The sequence below is a fragment of the Podarcis raffonei genome, chromosome 1, assembly GCF_027172205.1.
Source record: "Podarcis raffonei isolate rPodRaf1 chromosome 1, rPodRaf1.pri, whole genome shotgun sequence".
Classification (NCBI taxonomy): Eukaryota; Metazoa; Chordata; class Lepidosauria; order Squamata; family Lacertidae; genus Podarcis; species Podarcis raffonei.
Genome location: NC_070602.1, coordinates 76,002,006 through 76,025,532, shown reverse-complemented (window position 1 = coordinate 76,025,532; position 23,527 = coordinate 76,002,006). Strand labels below are relative to the sequence as shown.

Here is a 23,527-nt window from a genome sequence, read left to right as displayed (position 1 = left end):
CGAAAGATGCTCTCAGCCTTGTGGATATTAGAATGCCTAGCCCACCCTTAACTCGTCCCCCTTTGTTGCTTGGTGAACCCGCGAGCGAAAATGAGGCAAAACCATTTACATCTAAATCCCCTGTTAGCCATGTCTCTTGCAGGAAGACTATATCATGATCTTGAATAAAATTGACAAATGATTGGTCAGTCGCCTTGTTGAGCCAACCAGCAATGTTCCATGATAAAAATTTAAGATTGGCTTTATCACAGTCGAGTCTTTGTCAATTATTAGCTAGTGTACTTTTAGGGTTTATCGCTTTATGTATCGGTCGCCTATCGACTTTGTATGGCGGGCTATCCAGCCGCTCTATGATTTCAATAGGTGGATGCAAAGTGCTCACGTTTGTGAACACCGGATCTTTATTATGCATAGATTCCTTCTGTGGATATTCTGTTGCGGCCTGATTTTGGCCCAATTCTGTTTCATCTAGGTATCTCATTTTGTCCCATACGTCTGGTGGGGTCACCTTAGGGATATTTCTCCTTCGAGGGGGTGATGTAGTGCTCTCCTTGAAGGGTGGCACATTCTCTCTTGGTGGAAAGTTAATCTCCGCTTTGATCTGAAGGTTGCGTGTTGTGGTCTTTTTTTGGTCCCCCTTAATAACCTCGTTGCCAGAAGCTCTCTCGGCCAGCTTATCTCTTAGCTTGTCTAGTCTTCCCAAGATGTCAGTTTGTATTAATGGTGGGAACATCCAGAATTGGTCAATTAGGATATTTTCTTCCATAGTAAAGAAATCCTCACCTTTGCTCGCAAGGCATTGCGGATTCTGTTTGTCAGGCCAGAATTTTGAGAGTTGTTTCCCCTTTCTAAGATTTGCCTGCTTAGTTCTCAAAAGGGGGCTCAAAGGAGCCTTATTTTCAAAGAGCCTAAGTATTGTTATCCGTGCTTTTGAAAAGGCAGGTCTTGACCTAAAAATAAACTTGGCCAGGTTCTGATCCCTAAAAGTGGTCAGTGCTCTCACTGAGTGACCATCATAATGTAGATATTCCACCGAGATGATATCATTAGATTTAACCATTCCTGGCAGTATGTCATTTAGGCTAGATACAAAGTTCATTATTCGCTGTTTCCCTGTGAGGAAGCCCTTAGGCTTCGGGAAGTTCGTGAGTACCAATTTGTGGGGATTTAGGATCAAATTCCAATCTCTTTCCTGACTGGAGGCTTGCCAGGTCTGAAGGGGGGTATCATCTCTACTGAACACTTCCTCCTCCCCGCTGTTCGATTTGCTAAGTGTTTTATTGCCTTCATAGGTAGAGGCCTCAACTTCCGCAGCATCAGGTTTGTTAAATAGTTGGTTATCCAAGGACTGAACTGTTACTTCTGCCTTCTCACTTGCTACTGGAGTCAGCCTTGGCGAGTCCTCCTTAGCCGGTTGCTGTGTAACTATCTTTGTTCCTCTCTTTTTACCCTTCTTTTTGCTGCCCCGTGTGGTCGATTTATTTGGGGCCGAGGGAAGAAGTTTAAACAATTTCTGCCAATGTATGCTTCGATTACTGCAGGTATACTTGGCTTTCCTTGTTGTTTTGATATTTTTACTTTTCTTCACTTTTGCCCTTGAGTTATGTCTTTGCAAATTCTTATTTATTACTGGTTTGTTCGTCCCCACTAGCTCAACTGTTTTATGTTCTTGGGGCTTATCATTTAATTTCATCTCTTTTAATTGAGGTATGAAGTTTTCTACTAACGTCAGCAGTAGCCCATTCGTTATTGTTAGATAATTTTTTATGTTGGCTAGATCAGTACTTATTGCTAAGGAATAATCCAAAGGGCGGCCGTCACTCAATTCCGTTTGAGAGTATTTTGGAATAGGTATCTGGTTTTGATGGGTTGATGTAATTTCTTCCGTGGGCAGCTGTTCCTTAGTGATAGAGGTATTTCCCTCCTGAAGTTCCTCGGCTAAAGCTAGTTCTTGCGCTAGGCTGCATGGGGAGTTAATATTTCCAGTATCTTGATATATCTCTTTAAAATGAGACGTCCAATCAAGAACAGTAAGAGAGGGGGGTATTATTTCATCAAGAATTAACTCTTTTTGTGGACTCTTACCCTCCTCCATCTTAGGAAAGTAATTTGTGATTTTGCTTTGTCTTTTACCAGGGCCCGGGGGGCTGATTGCCGAGTCAGGCAGTATACCCAACTCCTTATATGTTCTTCTAGTAAAAACCATGGTAAAAGTTGTCTTGATATAGAGAGAGGGCAGTTTACCCCAGGTGCGACTGCCTTAAATTGGGGGGCAAGTGGGGGTATCAATCTATATTCCCACCTGCTCTCTGCAGCAGCTTCCTGATGTACTCATCAACAGCCTCAGTATATTTCTCTATTTTGCGTTCTCTGCTTTTAGATCTTGCCGATTGTCCTAAGCCTGTAGTTTTCACCTCAATCATGCGACCAGTGCTGTTTCACAGATGCTGCAACCTAGTCAGAGTATAATAATAAAACAATGCTGCCAAAGGGACAGCAGTAATAAAACGGCTAAAAACTACATTAAAATTAAAATTGCCTTATTTAGGCAATTTATGTGCAGCTGGAAAAGGATAATAGTGGAGTTTGGCTATAGCGCATGTACAGCTATGATAACCTTGTATTTCGGGCCCTAGCTTAGTCTTTAGAGGCCATCTCCCACCGCCCTATACTGAACGAAGGATATCCAAGAGCCCCAGAAGGGAAACTTTCTGTGGGCTGGTTCACTGATTCCTTCTAAACAGTCTTTCAGAGGCCTACCACATAAGGCAGGGCACAGAGCGATATCTTGCTGTAGCCGGTATTCCAAACCTCCAGAGGGTCCTATCCGATACACTGTTGTAGAATTATTGTGTAGATTAAAAACTTCCTGTAAAAAACTCAGGATGCCTTCACCAGGAGTCTCTGAGAGTATAAATGCTGGTCTCCTCAGAACAGTTTGTTAAAATGAAGAGTCTTTCCAGCTACTGCACTTCCTCTTCAGCTGCGAAGCAGGAATGCTGTCCCCAGCTAGTTCACACAGCCCCCCAGCTGGGCGGGGGTCAGTCAGTTCAATTAACCCCCGAATCTCCAAGCTTTATCTTTCTCTGTGTTCAGCAGAGCTGGGTGTCTATGGGCCAGTCTCAAAGCAGGGCTCACAGTCGTGTCTCTCCTTACCCTCCTTCTCCAGGTACCGTTGGTCGGGTAAGCAGTTCACAGTTCTGTCTTTAGACCTCTTCTCTCTCTGCTCTCAGTTCAGGCAGCAGCGTTCTCTCCTCTCTGGTAACCTTGACCGGGCAGCTGATAAGGAGGGAGGGAGCAGGCTGGGACAAGCTGAAGACAAGCTCGCAGAGCCAACAGGAATTATAAAGTGCTCAGAGTCTTTAAAATGTTTTCCGTTTGTTAGAAATTGGCATCCAGAGGGCAATTAAGATAAGGTTTTAAAAGAATAAAAATGAGCGCCGGAGAGCGTGACTTGCCTCAGCGCCATCTTGGCTCCTCCCCCTCTTTATCCATTACCTCCATACCATGCATAAAGTTATAGACCTATATTATATAAATAATAATAATAGTAACAACTTATTTATACCCCACCCATCTGGCTGGGTTTCCCCAGCCACTCTGTGCGGCTCCCAACAGAATACAGTCATACCTCTTGTTGCGTTTGCTTCACATTGCGGCTTTTCAGGTTGCGAACGCAGCAAAAACCCAGAAGTGTATATTTCTGGGTTTCACCGCATGCAGAAGCGTTCTACACACTTCGCAAATGCGCAGAAGTGCTCTATCACGCTCCGCGCTTGCGCAGAAGCGCCACTCTAGTTGTGGACTTTTCGGGGTGCGAACAGCACCCCGGAACAGATCGTGTCTGCAATTAGAGGTACCACTGTATTTAAAACACGTTATCTCTCCCCCACTCCCGAACTCAGTTATCTTTTGACTAAATAAAAACGCTCCAAAGAGCAGGAGTGTGGCTAAGTACCTAAAAGCACAGGTCCATGACTCCAATTTCCATTAAAAAATTGCATATGCTACTTTAGATCTGTAGGTGTCTATATTAAGAAATTAAGATGGTAAACAGAGGGGTCTCACCAGCACTGCAGTTCATGGTGCACTCAGTTATCCAATCTGCAAAGTTTTTTAAAAAATTAAAGAGAAGGAGTAGGAGACCCAGGGCTCAGGTCTCCTGAGTCTCCCTCTAACAATGCTCCTGTGCCAAACATTTGAAGCCCTTTTTCTGGCATTCAGAAAGAACGTGTGAGGGATCAAAGTGTGGCAAACATGCAAGCCTTCCCCACCCTCCAATACATAGATTCATAGACCTATGGGTCAGGGCAATACATTTTGGGTATACAGGCACCCCCCCACTTGCACACAACCACATATACATGTGGCACTGGGGCCACCACTGGTGGTGGGCCTGTTCTTATCTCAAGACTTGGGCACCTTTGCCAAGAGAGTTTATTAAAAGCTTTTTGAAAGTCCAAGTATATACAATCTAAATACGCCATTTGCCATTTTGCTGTTCAGACTCCACAGATATCCTTCATGTGGGAGGAACAGGAAATTCAGCATCAATGGGAATTTCTCAGTAAAAGTCCAGGTCTTCACTTTCTTTGAACCACACTCATCAGGACCTTCGCACATCAAGAGTTATGGATACTACATTCAATAATTATGGCAAAACACATGGTCATTACACACATAGCATGCATACCAAAACATAACCACGGTCTGGGAGGAAGAGGGCTTTTCTGTTTGTTTGTTTGTTTGTTTGTTTGTTTGTTTGTTTGTTTGTCTGACTTTCAAAAGCCATCAACAGGCAGTAGAATTGCTGATCATCTCATTAAACTGAGAAAAGCTAACAATCCGATAAGGTTTATTTTGCTGAGACTGCATAGCTTTAATGTGCTTTCTTCAAAGTTGTGAGGTGTACAAAAGGTAGAGATAAAAGACAGCTGCTGAATTTTAACTTTCAACAATACTTGTCCTGCTTCCCCCCCAAAAAACCACAAACAATTGTTTTGCTCAATCAATAAACACCCCCCCCCCCAATCTTACAAATGCTTTCCTATAGTGAGGACAGCACTACAGGTCAAACTAAAGCGCTGCAGGTGTGATGAGACTTAACATCTACCTACCACTTGAAGGCTGAATTTCCAGGATACAGTGGTACCTCAGGTTACATACGCTTCAGGTTACAGACTCCGCTAACCCAGAAATAGTGCTTCAGGTTAAGAACTTTGCTTCAGGATGAGAACAGAAATCGTGCTCCAGTGGCGCGGCGGCAGCAGGAGGCCCCATTAGCTAAAGTGGTGCTTCAGGTTAAGAACAGTTTCAGGTTAAGTACGGACCTCCGGAACGAGTTAAGTACTTAACCTGAGGTACCACTGTACTACTTGTGCTTCTTTCCAAATGGAGGAAGCCTTTTCAGTGAAACCAACAAGCCGTAGAAAGTTTTTATTGCAGGTTACTGGAAATGTTCTGATAGACAAGGAGAGTAGTAAGTTATATCATTGCTTTTAATAGCCAAGCAAATATTACTGTTTTACTGCTTGTCTGCAAGTGGGTTCACTCTTGAGGGCAATAAAAATCCCTATAAAAGAAACACAGACTACCTGTCCTCATCTGTGATGTTATTTATGATGTACACTCAATTGAAAGCAGCCTTTAATGTCCCTGCTTTCTAAATAAACGTATCGTCAACACTTGCTAACATCCAGTATATATCACAAGAAGTAGATACCTCTTTCCTGAATTGCTGGGATGAGTTGCAGACTACTCCAGCAAGTTCTGGTTCAGTATTCCAATTCTCTCTCCTAATAAGTGGTGTGCTGTATCAGGCACTCAAAATCTCCATGGTACTTTTTACTGGACAACACCTACAACAGAGTTGCCATACGTCCAGTTTCTGCCCGACATGTCCTCTTTCTCAGCGTAAAAATTCCTGTCCATAGGATTTTTTAAAGTAGGCAAAATGTCTGTGTTTTTTTACGTGTGGCAACACAGTCTTGCGCCCATAGCTTAGTTATAGAGTACATGCTTCACATGCAGAAAGACCCAGGTTCAATTTCTGGTAGCGGCAAGCCCTCTCTGAAACTTGGAAGAATCACTGATGGACAGTAGAGACAACAGTGAACTAGATTTGTGTGTGTGTGTGTGTGTGTGTGTGTGTGTGTCATACAAGCTATGTAACCTTTTTTTCTTTTTTTTGCTCCTAAAATGCAGTTTTCAGCTCAGATTATTTTGACATGCTGGGATCACCCAGGAAGGCTGAAGAATGAGAAAGTGTATATGTTTACATTTTGTGTATATGTATACTTTTTGTATACATTTTTAAGGTGGGAATGTGAACTTCTAAAGCCTACATATATACGGGTATTTACAATGAGAGTCATCGTAGCGAAGTCGGCAAACGTGTTCTCTTTTTCGCTCTTCAAAATATGGCAGCTCTAACCTACAATACATTCTAGCTGCAATGCTAGAATGCAGATGAAGCTGAACTCCAACTCCCATCTGCCCTAATCAGCTTTGTCAATGGTCAGGGATGATAGAAGTCATGGTCCTACAACATCTGGAGGGCACCACGTTGGTTATTCCTGGGATAATACATCACTTTCCCCAGGTATTTCTTCTCACTCCCCTCCACAGTATTTCTAGATGTAGCACCCTAAAACTCTCCCAGGGGAAGTCAATGAGAGCTGTCAACATCTATGGGAGTGAAGGCGGTAAGACACCAAAGGGCCCTGGAGAAAAGGCCCTTTCTGTATGTGCAACTTTCTATCCTGTACATTGAAAACTGGCACATCAGGGAAAAGCTTTCTCCCCACCATGCTAGTTTTCACACTCTAAAGTCTTGTGAAACCCGCACTTGCAGTTTGAAGTGCAAGGAACAGGTTTACCTTCTCATCTGTCATTTATGACAACTAGGCCCAAGAGATACACTGGAGCGCCATTTATATATGCAGTACTATCGACTTCATAGGGCTGCTGTGAGAAGAGAAAATCTGCAAAGCCCTTCAAACAATGCCGTATGCTAATTTTGTGTTTTGCATATTGAAAATTAATGCTAAATTGTGGTAGTGAGTTGCCCAAGGCCACACAGTGAATCACTTGTTCAGCAGAGATTAGAATTGGCACTTCTCAGTTTTTTAATTATGTCAGATTTCTGTATTCCACCTTTCCATCAAAAACAATCACATGTCTAAGGCCAGCACTGAATCCACTATAAACATTGGTTATTCCACCAATTATGCCTACCCTGAATTCACGCAGCGTAAAAACCTTGTGGAAGAACCTGCAAAGGTAACACAATTTTGATACTTTCCAGTTTCCCTCAATGTACCTTCAGTGGAATTTAATGAAATATCTTGCATTTTCCAGAGGTTAATTACCCCTGCGCCCCCCTTAAGTACCAGTATTTTTCAAGCACTTATACTCTTCCTTTAACATAGCATTTTTCATCAATTTGATCTTAATGTGAACTGAATTGGTATGACAGCAACCCATTAAAAAAGAGCATCAAACTATGCTCTTCCTTTTAGGTTTTAATCAGGACAGAACACAAAAGGAGCACTGTTTTAGCCACTGGGGGTCCTGCTCAAAAGGGTGATATTTTACAAAATAGTCTCAGTCTACCTTATCAGACTTCTACCAGATATGGAGTCTACAAATGTTATTTGATTCTTTGCCATATCATTTTCTATGCCTTTTGCTGAATGGCTGATTAAATCTACTCCAAGTCCAACACATGAAGGATATTAGATTATTAAAAGTACACTTTCCATCATTTGTAAAGGTTAGACCCAAATTGATTCTAAAGTGACAATGAATAAAGATGACATAGTATTAAATATGCCAATGAAAAGCAGATTCCAGCAGGAGCTCTGTAATTCTATGAATCTAATTTACCACATATTGCCAGTCTAGCACTTAAAAAAATATATCAAAGAGACAAATGAGAATTTTTATGGATTCCGCCTACAAGGCAGGAGGAAGTCCTTTCAAGCCAGTCAGCTAAACCATAGTTCAAGATGCTGGGTGTGACGAGTGCTTTCCTTGTATGAGAAACAAACGCCTCAGTTTTGAATCTATGTAGTGCCAGCATGTGTGGCATTTTACAGAACAACATGAACAAAAAACACAGGTCTGTACCAAGAAGTTCAGGATCAGGGCTGTTACGCATGCTACAATTCTGCAGGAGGAAAAATATGCAACGTGTTCATAACTCAGCTCCTTGAAAACGTCACCTTTCATACACACAAGACAGTTCCTAACCCTTACAGTTGCAACAAACATGCTTGAACATATATGGGTGGGCATTGCCAGCTGAAATCTCAGGGGGCAGCCAAACAATCAGGGGAGAGGCTAAAGTAGCCTTCAGTGCTGCATGTTCTTCTCCACTATGAAATTGTACATGTTTATGCAAATTATAATAATATCAAATAAATTGCGCGAAGTCAGAAATTAGGAAAATATACTTGATTTTCATGATTTATACTGACTGTGCTATTCTGCCTTTCTTGGTACAATATTTGGATTACCTGGGTGCCTCTCCCTGTGCACAACCCACATCACCCCCAAATCTGTGTCAGTGGGTTGGAAGAACCCCCAGAACAAATTAAGAGAGCACGCAGGAGGGGAATAGCATTCTTTTGTGCAAGGGGAAATCTTCAAGCTAAGAAGATGTTCCCCTTAGCATGCAGTGATTACACTTTAATCCAATTATGATAAATCTAATGGGCTGGAAATCAGATTATATTGCCACAGTGGTTTCCACTGGCCTTAAACATGGCAGGATTCAGAACTATTTGTCATTCCCTGTCCCCTCTAATTTCAGTATAATGCACTTGCTCGAGACCAAGAAGCTGCTTATGGATTTCCAAAAAGCCCTTATGCGGAGATCCACAAAAGAATATTCATTCTTAGTAATAATGTACTCTGCAGGGCAGCTAATGCTCTGTAAAAGTCACTCCATTTGAGCTGGCTTGTCCACAATTGTCCACTGAAAAACACATCTACGTACCGAATCATGTATAGCAATTCTAGCCAATTCTATTGAGTCAAGGGGGCAAGAGAATATTAAATTTGTGAAATTGCCTACATTCTACTTAACATTCAAAATATATAAATGCATTTTGCAAAGTCTATTGTTTGCTGCAATTATCCTAGATCTTGAAAAGAATGCATTAGCTTCATGATAAGCTTTGTGGTAATAATGACTGATAATGTAGAAGCTGCAAATGTGTTTAAGAGCACTCATTTGCTTTCTGTAGCAGACTACAATTAACAAGCTGGAGCAATCTGCTTTAAATCTAAAATAAGAAGATAAAAACTTGACTGATCCATGTTTTGGCAGTTCTTAACTGGGATGTGCTGGCCTCCTCGTATTTTTGTATTAACAACCTTGTGCTGTGTCCAACATTTAAAAAGGTATATACATTATATAGTATGGCTAATAAAAATCTGAAGAAGTGTGCATGCACACGAAAGCTCATACCAAGAACTAACTTAGTTGGTCTTTAAGGTGCTACTGGAAAGAAAAAATTTTTTTTGTTTTGACTAATAAAAATAATTACTCAAGAATGAAGAATCTCAACAGGAGTTTTAAATATTTTTTTTCAAACTTTACTTCTGCATATTCTCTCCCTTCAACACAAATATGAAGATGCAACTGCCTAATTAAGCATTTTAAATGCTGAACTGTGAGGTACTCTATTGTTCTAAAATTGTCTTGATGGGTTGTGCTTTAGTTGTGTTGTTGCATTTTATTTTGAATGCCGCCTTGGGATCTAAAAAGATGAAGGCCAGTTTGAAAATAATTTAAATGAATAATAATTCTACAGTATCCTGTGCACTGAGCAGCATCCTGTACAAGGTGACAGGGCCCGGGGCTCTTGCACTGATGTACCACAAGCAGCACAGATGTTTCACACATGCAAATGCAAAGGCCAGTGCAGCTGTGCTCTGTAAGGCCTTACACAACAGAGAAGTAGCGGATGAGGGCAACGCACTGTAGGATCAAGTATAGGAAGAGAGAGGCAAGGCTATCAACAGAACAAACTACTGAGTGATGCAACTGACTCCAACATCACGAGTACTGAGGTTTGAAGGCCCAAACCCTTAGCAAGCTATAGGACCCAGACTATGAAAGGGTGACAGTACTGCTTACCCCTTTGCAGGCACTCACAAGACTGAGCTGTAGGTCTGCATGCCAAGAAGGAGGCTGAAGTTATTTTAAACATCTATTCAAAACTCAGTTTCAGCTGCCAACACTAAAATATGTAAGTTCTGTATCCTCTTCATCAGACGCCATTGAGCAATTGAAACTATTCACTAATACATATGGCTAAGAAGGGCTAATGTTTCATCTAGCCAGCACAGGCATTGCATGGTTCCTCCGCCAAGAGTTTAAACTGTGAACAAACCATAAAATTATGAATCCAGGGAGATTTTTTTATACAAATAAATAAGCACTGGGGAGATGAAGAAGGTGCAGATTAAATGCAGGTATGTACTGCACAACTGGCCAATTTATATAACCATGTGCTGTTCAGTTTGCGATCTTCCTTTTCAGCTGTTTTGTACTAATGAAGGCAGCTACTTTGCTTAATTATTACAAAACAATTTACTGTGAAATGGGCATTAGCAAAATTAAACATGTGGCAGGTAGCAAAGGAAATTAAGTTACATGAAGATGGCCTTTTCGAAGTGTCTGCACTCCTTCTTACATCTCCTCATTTGACCTGTGTTTACTGCAACTATACATTATGGTTTGGGACAAGGCCGGGGGGGGGCACCTCCAGAAGTTGTTGGACTCCAGCTCTCCCTCAGCCCCAGCCAGTAGAATCAGTGTTCAGATGGTACAGAAACTGTAGTCCTGCAACATCTGGATGGCACCACCTTAGCCACCCCGGATTAGCAGATGTATGGTTCTGCATACCATTACAGATCTTATTTCCTTCCAAAATTTTATAATCCATTTATCAATATAAAGACTCTAATTAAAGTCATTTCCTTAGCACTGTTTGGTATACATACCACTTGATAGTTCTTTTGCCCGCTAGCTTCAATATTTATTAAGTGCCTTGATTGGGGTTTCATAATGAATACATGGTTCTTGCCCAGAGGGATTAAATCTTAGCACGGACTCATTTCCTAATCCAAGCCTCTTAAATGTGTCCCTCTCTTCTTCCCCAAGGTGCTGAGCCTGGCATTTTTCTCCAGCGGTGAAGAGGGAATACACGCTTCGCTTTTTAGGCTGCATATATGCGCTGGTCTCTCAGCAAACATTAAACCCAAATAGCTTGAATGAAGCTGAAAATAGATTCATCTGGGATTTTCTTTGAAAATAAGACACTCACCCTGGCATGACAGTGGGAGGGATAACAAGCACCAGCTTCAGCCGCGCCTGATGCAAAGCTTCCGAGAGGTGAGTGAGCAAGTGAATCAGACCCCTGTAACAAAAACATGGTGTTAGGTCTAGAAGCAAGAAAACTAAATCATGGAACAAACAACCTTTTCTTTTTTAAAAAGGTTAGGAAATACTCTTCCTTCATTAAACGCTGAAGACACGCTCTAATAGGACTTGGCCCTGCACAATCCATTCTCCCTTTAAATGTAACAGAAGATGACAAAAGAGATATTTTTATTCAGTCTTCATTTTAGGACAGGGATGGGGAAGTTGGTTCCCTCTAGATGTTGAGTTTGGAGTACAGCAACATCTAAAAGGAACAGGTTTCCCCATCCTGGTTTATGTGATCAAGGAATGATATGCTGTATTTTTTTTATTGTATCTGAATACTCCACTGGGAACATTTGGGTTGAAGGAAGATCAAAGGATGATTGTGATAATTATAATGATAATGGTAACAGCAGCAGCAACAGCAGCAAGTGACCACCATTGTACTCTCTCTTCTTCAGGCAGGCCAACTCAGCATGTGGTCACAATGGCCAGTCTGCAGGTCAGCATCTTCATCATGAGGTCACAATGGTCAGCCTGCCTTCAGCAGGCATAAAGACACACTGATCAGTCAGTGTCTCTTCCTGGAGGAAGCAGCAGCAATTTGTGGGCACTGTAATCTGTTGCTCTCTCTCACTCCCATACAGAGGCTGGCAGAAGCAGGACCATACAGGCACAGTTTGTCACCAAGGTCAGTATACGCATGAGCCTGTGGGCAGAGACTCTTCCTCTTACTAAGGTGGGCAGAAGCAGTATGTGGGCACAGTGGCCACCTGGTTCTTATTTAAATGGGAATAGAAGAGGAGTGAGGAACCTATGGCCCTCCGGATGTTGTTGGACTGCAGCACCTGTCATCATCCCTGACCATTGGCCATGTTGTCTGGAGGGCCACCGGTTTCCCCATCAGTGTTTGAGGATTAAGGTATATATGTTCTCTTAATCCCCAGCTCTTTTCTTACTATCTGGGCCTTTCCTTCTTCCCCATCTTCCTCAGTAAGCTGGTGATTCCATGCCTTATCACATGGCTGGCCACGATCAGGGATGCTTGGAAGGCACTCACAGAAAAGGGAAATCTCTGCTTGGACTTCCCTTTTCCTGGTGCTGTGTGACTCTCCCTTGCAGCAATGGGGAAAAGGAGGGGTGGCAAGTGCTGGGCTCCCTTCCCCTCGTCCACAATTAGCCCAGATATGACATGTTTGCAGTCCTACAACCAGCAACAGTCGTTTAGTACCTTGATGTCAGAAGCCTTTTAAGTACTTGGAGGTGTTCCATTAAAGGTGGTTAACAGCCCACGCTCTGCCAGCAAAGCCAGGAGGCAACCGGTTGAGAAGAAATAATTCTCCTACATTTTTTCCTGTCATGTTGCAAATGCATCTACACTTGCAGTAGCCTCACTGTAATGCTCTATTATCAAATATCTAAAAGCATTAAGTAAATGATATGCAGAAAGGGTGGGTGAGAAGATGAGATCATCCTCCACAGAGGGGAATAAAAGAATATTCAGCTATCTCTGCTTGTACTGGGTACCCTTCAGATTTTTGCCATTACCTCTGCTGATAATAGCGGGTGGTGCTCAGCCAAGTTTCATTGAGAGTAGACACACTGAAATTAATGAACATGACTAAGTTAGGTCAATTAATTGCAATAGGTCTACTCAAAGTAAACCTTACTTTAACACCGCCCAGTGAATCGATGGATTTAGCTTAATTAGCCGACACTGCCTGTTCATTCCAAGAGCAATCTATGGAGATATGTGGCCAACCTCTTCATCAAGATAGCTCAGTCAGTAGAACAGGAGGCTTTTAATCTTGGGGTTGTGGGTTTCAGCCCCACGTCAGGCAAAATATTCCTGCATTGCAGGGGGTTGGCCTAGCTAACCCTCAGGGGTCCCTTCCAACTCTACCATTCTATGATTCTATGAATGGTGGGGAGACACTCTCCCCTCGCTACATGAGGTCATCAGCTAGCAGTTGTCCTGATCTCTTTCTTGTGCTTTGCAGCTTTGATTGGGGTAACATTTATTCATGGGCTGTGTAGATTGAGTATACCCACTGGCACACACAATATAAAACTAAAACGTAGCATCTGCAATCTGGATTTTGCTGCTGGTGTTTCAAGCACTGTTTTCAGGGCACCACAAAACCTAACACCACCTCACGACTAATGTGGGTTCAAAGAGATTTTACACACAGAGAGATAATATTCATCAAATTGACATTGTTTTTTATACTAAACTTGGTATAGAGCAGTTTACCCAATTTATGGCAAAGGTGGGAGAAGGATGGCAGCTTCTCTTGTAAGAAAAATCGCCCAGAAGATTTAAGTACTGGCAGCCTAACTTGTCAAGCCATCTCTCTGGCCTAAGAGCACTTCTTGCCAATTCAAGGGATTAGTGGTTAACGCTCAGACTTCATTTACGTGTACTCCCATTTGTCACCCAAAATAGATTATGTAAATCAAGCATTGCATGCACTCCGCCATCCCCAAACGGCCCTAGCTGAGTGCCCATTTAAAAACATCCAATAAATTATATGTCTGCTCGTCTCTACAGTAGACTTGAGTGTTTTAAGACCATATTTTCCCATATTATCACTGTCAACTGAGAAGGGAGGGAGGGAAATGCACATGCTGCATTGCATTTTTTAAAAGTATAATGAGGCTGGAGCAAACTGTCGTCATGGCAAAACATAGTTAAATATTCATTTTGTCCTCTGCTATTGTCAAATTGAACTTTCGGATGTTCCTCTGAAGCACATGGCACTTTGAGAATCTACCCAGACCCAATTAAAAGGTGAGGTATGCATTTTAAACTTTCTGACCTTGGTTCTCTCATGAATATAAATGCTGCTGGTCCCTCTTTTGCCTTCTCACCCTCCTCCCCACTACACTCTTGTTCAGACATCTCAGGTTTGTCCTTCTTGAAGCTGCAAATGATGCTGACCTCAGCAGAACATTTATTGCAGCTCACAGTATTTGTTGCATTCCCTTTAGAGTCTCAATTTAACTATAGCTAATGCTCAAGTTTGATGGTTGCTGCCCCCGCCCCCACAAATCAAGGATTTCCCAGAAGAATTAAAAAATAAAATGAAAAGATCCAACATAATAAAGCTGTGTTTGTAGACAGCTGACCAAAAAAATGAACCTTTTTTTTATTAAAAAAAAAAGCAATCTCAGTTCAAGAATGAGTTATTGCTGTTTGTCCTTTCACTGCTCTAGGTAATACCAAGGAAGGAAGGGACTTACAGTAAGCCATTGATTAATAGGTTAAATTTCCAAGGCTCAGACTGAAGTACTGATGTCTCTACAGAAGTTTTGTTCTTTTCTTCCCACAGTTAATAAGGTACCTGAAGGTCAAATGCAGATGTTCCTGCAGCATATAGTGAAGGCAGCACTTTTCAAATAAACTATGTGATTGTGGCACCACCTACTGTTGACTATCAGCCTGAACAAAATTATATGTGTGACCTTGTTTGCACAGAATCAAAATCATGCCTGTTACAAATAGCAATCTAAGGCATTTTCATTGCACTGAATTTTAAAAAGCAAGTCATTGGGTGGCAGTCAACTAAGTTTTACTCAAGAGTATACCCATTGACATTACTGAACAGAATAATAATAATGTATTACTTGTACCCCACCCATCTGACTGGGTTGCCCCAGATACTCTGGGCAGTTTCCAACAGAATATAAAGAACACGTGATACATCAGACATTAAAAGCCTCCTGATACGGAACACCATATACCGTATTTTTTGCACCATAACACTGACTTTTTTCCTCCTAGAAAGTAAGGGGAAATGTCTGTGCGTGTTATGGAGGAAATGCCTACGGGTGGCATGCCTACGGATTTTCCTCCTCTAAAAACTACGTGCGTGTTATGGTCAGGTGCGTGTTATAGAGCGAAAAATACGGTAATTGGTTCTCTCTTTGACAACTGATAGGCAGGCGTTCCACAGGGCAGGAGCCACTACCCAGAAGGCCCTCTCCCTGATTCCCTGTAATTTCACTTCTTGCAATGAGGGAACCACCAGAAGGCCCTCAGTGTCCAGGCTGATCGATAGGGGTGGAGATACTCCTTCAGGTATACAAGGGTGTGGATGTTTAGGGCTTTAAGGGTCAACACCAACACTTTGAATTGTGCTTGAAAATGTACTGGGAGCCAACATAGATATTTTAGGACCAGTGTTATGTGGTCCCAGCAGCCACTACAAGTCACCAGTCAGGTAGCCACATTCTGGATTAATTGCAGTTTCTGAGTCAGCTTCAAAGGAAGCCCCAGTACTAAGTCAGGTCTATGAATTTCAATAGGTCTACTCTGAATAAAACTTAGTTAACTATCACCCAATGTAATCATTTGCAACTAAGGTAAAGGGTAAAGGGACCCCTGACCATTAGGTCCAGTCGTGACTGACTCTGGGGTTGCGGCGCTCATCTCGCTTTATTGGCCGAGGGAGCTGGCTTGCAGCTTCCGGGTCATGTGGCCAGCATGACTAAGCCGCTTCTGGAGAACCAGAGCAGTACACGGAAACGCCGTTTACTTTCCCGCCAGAGCGGTACCTATTTATCTACTTTCACTTTGACGTGCTTTCGAACTGCTAGGTTGGCAGGAGCAGGGACTGAGCAACGGGAGCTCACCCCGCCGCAGGGATTCGAACCACCGACCTTCTGATCGGCAAGTCCTAGGCTCTGTGGTTTAACCCACAGCGCCACCCGCATCCGTATCATTTGCAACTAGCTGCTCGCAAAAGGAAAATGGTAAGACTCAAAAACCTTCAGCATCCAACTGCTGCAACCTAAATACAGAAAAACAATGCACATCCACAGATTGGAAGAGATATGATTAACTTAGCTGTGGCAAGAGCACACACCACAGTTAATCCTTGGGCTCACATATTTCCCTCTTCTTCATGAGCAGCCTTTAAGTTTCCTCCACTTGCACATGAAGGAGAAGGGAATCAAATCTGCTTGGGTTTCTATCCACTACAAACAGCAAAATAAAACCTAGCTTAGTATGGTTGAGACTTCTTCATCTCTGAATAGGTTCAAAAAGGAGGGGAACTGATAGGCTTCCAGTTTTGCCACTTCTACTTTAATGCACCGGGCGGGTTTCAAGAATCTCACCTGCAGTTACTCCATGAGCTCCAGCTCAACATCTTGCCATAGACAAGCTGCTCAATTTCCAGGACAAAAGAAACGAGAAATGTTGGCCAGTTCTAACATCCACACCCCTCCACTATACCAAATCACCAGGGGAGTTCAGATTTCTCAAGGTCCAGTCTTTGAAGCTTTCTTTACTAAGAAACAAGCTTACTTGCAGTTAGTTTACTTAAAAGGCTTCTAATAGCAATCCCTACAATTGTCCAGAATGAAAGCTCATTCCTGTACATTCAGATCTTTCACTTCTATACAATTATTATTAAAGTTTGGAAGCCTTAGTCTTCTCTAGATCTATCCACTCTGTACATGATTATTAAATACTGATAATAAGATCAGCAAATCTTAATTATGGTAGAAAATGATCCCTTGAGTGTTTCAGGAACACATCTTAGTTTTCTGTTTTAGGTAGTCAGTAGTATTTGTGTGACTTAGAACTGAACTCCACTGTCTATGGCTAATTTGAAAAAAATGCTAATGCTATTGTTTACGTGACTACTTATCCCAAATTTTAAAAAGAGAGAATAATCAGAGCCCAATTAACCTGGAGTTTTCTCCCTTTCAGACCACTTCAGCATGATGATTACTACCATCAGCATATAAATGTTGGGAACAGAAATGAGATGGCATTAATCCAGGATAAACCTCCTAATAGTTTCAGATCCCTCCCTTAACTTGCGATGGCTAAAGAAAAAATGATGATCCTCTAAAAAGATCAGTGAATAACAGAATTATCACAATACTGCCACTGTGTGGATAAGAATAAGAACAGCACATCATATTTCAAGCAGCAAAATCCAGTTTTGTTTGGGTAGGAAACAAGAACATAATTTTCCTCTAAATGTAATTATGACATGAACTAGCATGCCCAGGGTTAGAAACAAATAACGTTTGTTGAGACTGTCATCGTTCACATCCAACACTCCCCCAGAGTGCATGGAACCAGACGCATTGATCCGAGTTCAGAAACCCTGCAAATATAACTGCTCTGAACTCAATTTCAAGTAACTAAGATAGATTTCATGCATTCTGAGCCTCTCTCCTACCTTTGATGCACACGTATGAAATACAGAAATGCAGTTCTAAACAAATTTGTATCATGATTCCATGTTTTTAAAACAGATTGATAGCCATGTGGGAATGTGAATTTACAACCTCATTTCCTGCATTATTTGTGTCGCATCTGAACAAATGTGTTATCTTTTTTCTCTCCATAGAGTAGTTGTACACATTTGGGTACGGCTTTTTCATATTTCAAGCTTTGTTGAAGCAGGGCAGGGAAGCCTTGTCATTCATATATGCAGATTTCCTTCACCATCTCCCCTCTCTGCACTCCAGTGAAACTGACATGATCATCAGGGAAAGGCTTGTCAGCTCCATAGACTCCAGGCAGTAGAATGTGCTAATTCAGAGTCTTGTGTAAATACAAGCAGCTTGTCATTGCAGCTGGAATCACAATGAGAAAAAGACAAGAGGGCTGAACTGCTCTCTGTAAGGATTCTGATGGTGCTGGCAAACTCCCAGAAATCTGATGAGTGGCGGCAAATTTTGGGACAGCGGCTTGAATGTTTAAATTGCAAACTTCCACCTATACTCAACCTGTATCATTACAGGGAGCCACAAGAGCGGGGAGTGCTGTTGTGCTTGGGTCATGATTGCAGGTTTCCCATCTGGATAGCCACTGTGAGAACAGGTTGCTAGACTAGACGGGCCATTGACATTATCCAGCAGGTTCTTCTTATGTTCTCATATACATGCAAATACTGCAAAATGCCACAAGTCTTCTGTGACCTCATTCAAAGGAAACCAACCACAGGTAACTATTGGAAATCTTGAAACTTCCCACTACCCTGCAAAGTGGGGTGCTCTAGAGACTGATTTCAGTATTGCTTCCTAAGGGCTTGCTTGGGAAGTGATTCTACCAGACAAGAACTGTTCCTGTTTAGCTTCTTAGCTAGCAAATAGATCCCAGCACAAAAAGGGCACATGCCCCAAAGTCCTCTTTCTCTTATGGCTATTAGATGAAAGTAGAAATTTTTACTACTCACCTGACTTTCAATGGTGTCCAGTTGTGACAGTGAAGTTTTACCTGTTATACTTTCTTCGCCTTTTTAATTTCTGGTTAATTTTGTTTGGCATGTCTGACCTTGTTTCAGGATTACATAGGTCTGGAGTATTATTGCACACCACACTGGGGGTCCCGAATCAAATCCTATCAACAACTTGAGCAAGCTTCGCTCCCTGCCTCCAAAAACAGTACATTTTTCCCCCTTCAGAAGGTAATAACACCACCCCACGCTCAAAGAACTGGCATGATCTAACTATACGGATGATGCAGTTAATCTATCGCTCACCTTCCCTGAAAACAGCTTTTGAAAACATTGTGATCTTGATAAAATCCCACTGTCAGGTCTAAGAGCCACATTAAGGCAAAGGGATTACACCTATGTTACTTAATGATTGTTTTTTCTCTGGCATCAGCAGACACCACCAACATTACTCTTTCAAGCAAGGTGACAGGCATTTTTGCAACCTGAAATGGTTGGACAAACAGCAATCAGGAGATCAATGCTAATCTTGACTATAACACCTAGGATTTCTTTGTTGGCGTCTCTGCCGTTAAGAATTGCTGGGGCCAGATCTGACAAGCAAAAAGTAGGGAAGAAACGAGGCAATGTGACAGTGGGAAAGAAGGCAGAAAGCCGATGCATTTATCGTTTTGCTTAAAACAATTTCCCCATACTCTCTTGCTTGACACCTTCTCGTGTTACCTGATTTCACAGATAACCACAAAACCACTGGTAACCTGTTTGCACATGAAAAGTGGGGGGTGACTGTCATTTCAGGGTCCTACAGGAGGAACTGCAGCATATGTCTCTCTCACATTGCTATTGTTTAGGGATATTTAGGCTACATGGATAGAGAGTCCAAGAGACACCATCTTTCCAGGCAACCATTACCCCAACTCCTACAATCACAGCTGTGGAGTCCTAATATGTGCTCTAGATTTTCCTGGTGCAGCATACACTGAAATAGTCACCACACAACAGTAAACATCAGAAAAGACCCTTAGTGGTACCTACTCTGTCAAGATTCTTGACCGTAATTTACTTACACAGTACTCCTAAGCATGCTTTCTTTTGAACGAATCCTATTAAATCGTCAGTGAAACTCGACATACTAATAAAAAATAAAAAATAAGTAGCATCTTGAAAATCCTGGACTTACGTTTGCTTCTGATTTCCTAGCTGACTCCAAACTTCAGCCACAAAGCCATCAAAATTCTCATTCTAGAATAATGAAAACATTGGAGATTGTAAATTTACAGTGGAACCTTGTGTTATGCACCGTCCTCCTTGCGAACACTGCAGGTTACAAGCTCCGCTAACCCGGAAGTAGATGCCCCTTGTTGTGAACTTTGCCCCGGGATGTGAGCGGAAGTCGAGCACTGGCAGTGCAGCAGGTGCCATTAGCAAAAGCGCACCTTCTGTTATGAGCAGTTTCGGGTTACAGATGGACATCCGGAACAAAATAAGTTTGTAACCGGAGGTACCACTGTATTCTGAACAAATATCATCGTGGTTATTACTTTTGATGATGTTGAAAGTTTAGACATCTCATAAAAAGAATCCTACCCTTGCTTCTTAATGCTTTGATCAGGTGTAGGTTATTCTTTTTCTGCTGTTGCTGTTTTGCCATTTAATTAGATGCTTGTGCTTACTGATTTTGTTTTAAGCTACGTTGTTATTTCATTAGTTTGCTTAACCGGACACCAACATGTAAAATGGCTGTTTATGCAGTTTTTATAAATAAGGCTATGGATTTTAAACGCAACCACGCTGCCCATGTATACAATGCAGTATCATATCAAACTGCTTTGAGGTCTTTTTTTATAATCATGGTGTATTAAATAATAAATAAAATATCAGTATGCCCTGAGTGCTCACTGGAAGTAAGATCCTGAAGCTGAGGCTCCAATACTTTGGCCACCTCATGAGAAGAGAAGACTCCCTGGAAAAGACCCTGATGTTGGGAAAGATGGAGGGCACAAGGAGAAGGGGGTGACAGAGGATGAGATGGTTGGACAGTGTTCTCAAAGCTACCAGCATGAGTTTGACCAAACTGCGGGAGGCAGTGGAAGACAGGAGTGCCTGGCGTGCTCTAGTCCATGGGGTCACAAAGAGCCGGCCACGACTAAATGACAAATGCACTGTGTCACCTAGGGATCTTTTATGTAAACACAATTCACAACCCCTGAGTTTAAACATGCCAGCACTGAGCCCACCTCCTTTTCACCCACATGCTATTGAGCACAAACAACATATTTACAAACTTACTTCCACACCTAGGAATCAAGCTTCCTTTCTTCACAGCTATATGTAATATATAAAACCTGTCTGTGACATCTAGGCCAGTCATCGACAATTTTTAAAAGCCACACTGATATCTGGTATTATACTGGCTCTTTATTTCTCAGAGGTAAGCTTAAGATACCTTGGCTATTTGGATCAGGTTACTGGAAAGCTCTTCTATCTCATCTTCACTGACAAACACACTCTCAAAGTCATGGTAAGTCCAGCCTTCAAACAAAATTCGTGGAACTGAAAAAATACAGAAAGGGAGAAAGAAAGACTAGAAAGAGTCATTAATTTTCTACGCTATTAGGAAAACTGCTGTGGCATGCTCACTCGAAATATGTATTCCACCCCTTCTCCACTAAAACTTGTTCTATCCTTATTAATGTACTTCAGGCAGAAATATATAACGAGGATGGGGAAACTGTGACCACACCAGCTGTTGCTGGGCTCCATCGGCCCTTGTCACCACGGCCAATGGTCAGGGGTGACATGAGTTGCAGTCCTAACAAAATCTAGATGACACAAGTCTTCCATCCCTGGTATGTGGAACCTTTATTGTAAGTATAGCAAATTTAGGGCCAACACTCCCTTTCAGCATAAACATTTGGAGTTCCATGTGGCTGCCCATATGCACTGAGGCTCCAAATCATGCCATTTTTACCTCAAATTTTGGGGTGCGGAGAAAGGAGAAGCTAAGCAAATTTTGTGTAGGAACATATTCTTCCCTTAATCTTCCATGGGAAATAGATTTCTGGGCAAGATAAACAGCAGAACCCAACAAGTGTAAGTGGGTAGGAAGCTACAGCTGATGCCAGTGTAAGGCACTGGAATGAGGTGCTGAAAGGGCAGAGGGGAGCTAGCCAAGGATCCAATGCTTGTCCATTTTGTGGAAAGGGGTCTGATCCCGGCCCGCCCGCTGCCCCATCATGGAGGTTGTGAAACAAAAAAGGACATATTTGAGCATCCCACACACAGGTAGAATCTACACACATATAAAAAATGTGAAAATGCCTTTTTTAAAAAAAAGTTTTGAAAAATGCATTGAAATTGCCATAGCTCACTGTTGCCATCTAGTGCCACATTTGTATATTGTACTTTAAAGATAAAGGTAAAGGACCCCTGACAGTTAAGTCCAGTCATGACCGACTCTGGGGTTGCGGCACTCATCTTGCTTTACTGGCCGAGGGAGCCAGCATACAGCTTCCGGGTCATGTGGCCAGCATAACTAAGCTACTTCTGGAGAACCAGAGCAGCGCACAGAAACGCCATTTACCTTCCCGCCAGAGCGGTAGCTATTTATCTACTTGCACTTTGATGTGCTTTCAAACTGCTAGGTTGGCAGGAGCTGGGACCAAGCAACAGGAGCTCACCCCGTCACGGGGATTCGAACTGCTGACCTTCCGATCAGCAAGCCCTAGGCTCAGTGGTTTAGACCACAGTGCCACCCGCATCCCTATACTTTACAACACACTTAAAACATTTTATTTGCAGCTGCATAGCTGAGTCCACACACACCCTGCTCAGGGCTTTTACAGTGGCGATAGACCTGCTGCTTCATTCCACCCTCCTGCTGTTTAATGTGTGATATATGGGATTTGCAAAATACAATTTTCCAGTTGTGCTAAAAAGAGAGAGGGCAGAAAGCCTACTCCTTTGCTTTAAAAAAAGAAAAGAAAGAAAAACCTGCCAACTAGTTTGATCTGCATTTCCTCTTATGTACAACTAGGGTGGTCTGGGACCTATCAGTGAGAAAGCAGAGATTTCAGGAGGGTAGGAAATGGAGGAGGGGTGTAATTTTTCCTTTCCCCATTCCTGAAATCCTTCCATCGCCACCCTGGTGATCCCCAAAGCTGCACTACAAGATTCTTGTTCCAGGCTGACTGACTTCTGTTAACACTGGCAGCATTTTGTTGTGAATCCCCAGCAGTCGATTACAATTTCCCAACTAAAAAGGCAGCAGGAAAACAGACCCAGTCATTATAAAGAATGACTGGGACAATTTGGCTAAGGCAGATGAGTGCAGGAACCCAGAATAGTATGACACAATTAAAATTAATGCTTCCGGAGTTGCCCTACAAGAATGGGTTCAATTTGTGCCAAACTCACATTTCAAAAATTACGAACGTTAAGGGCCCTACTGGATCTGGTTCAGCAGCTTGTCTTCCAACTAAAGGCCCATGGAAAGACTGCAGGCAGGACACGAGGGCAATAAGGAGCCAAGGCCCATTGGAACTAAAAATCATAGATCTGTAGACTTGGAAGGGGCCTTGAGGGTCACCTAGCCCAACCCCCTGCAAAATATGGAAGCTTTTCTACAAAGTCACCTATTTTGATGTTTTTGGCATTCCTCTTCACTTCTTTCATCCAACCTGTTAATAGAAAACATGAAGACCAAATATGAATCACAAGTGCCACATTTTCAAACACAAATATGTCTTTTATAATTTTTCTACTTTGTGACTGTCAAAGAAATAATGGTTACACGGATCATGATATAAAAATCAATGGTCTCTACACCACCAAAGATGTATTAACCATTAAGCAACCATGTGTTGTCAGCCCAGAATAACACATATGC

General features: G+C 42.2%; 1 protein-coding gene and 1 long non-coding RNA gene across 6 annotated transcripts in view; one reads left to right on the top strand and one right to left on the bottom strand.

Annotated features, from left to right (window-relative positions):
* Positions 1–23,527, bottom strand: part of CHID1 (chitinase domain containing 1) — a 106,399-nt gene that overhangs the window by 68,001 nt on the left and 14,871 nt on the right. For all 5 annotated transcript variants that reach the window (XM_053394579.1, XM_053394589.1, XM_053394562.1 and 2 more), the window contains 4 exons: positions 23,274–23,318; positions 21,086–21,192; positions 19,820–19,881; positions 11,340–11,432 (listed from right to left, as the gene is read on the bottom strand). In XM_053394579.1, coding sequence (XP_053250554.1) covers positions 11,340–11,432; positions 19,820–19,881; positions 21,086–21,192; positions 23,274–23,318 — 307 coding nt within the window. The remainder of the gene's footprint in view (positions 1–11,339; positions 11,433–19,819; positions 19,882–21,085; positions 21,193–23,273; positions 23,319–23,527) is intronic.
* On the top strand, positions 11,956–14,864 carry LOC128416709 (uncharacterized). Its single transcript, XR_008331278.1, has 2 exons — positions 11,956–12,128; positions 14,770–14,864. It is a non-coding gene; the product is annotated as an uncharacterized LOC128416709 (long non-coding RNA).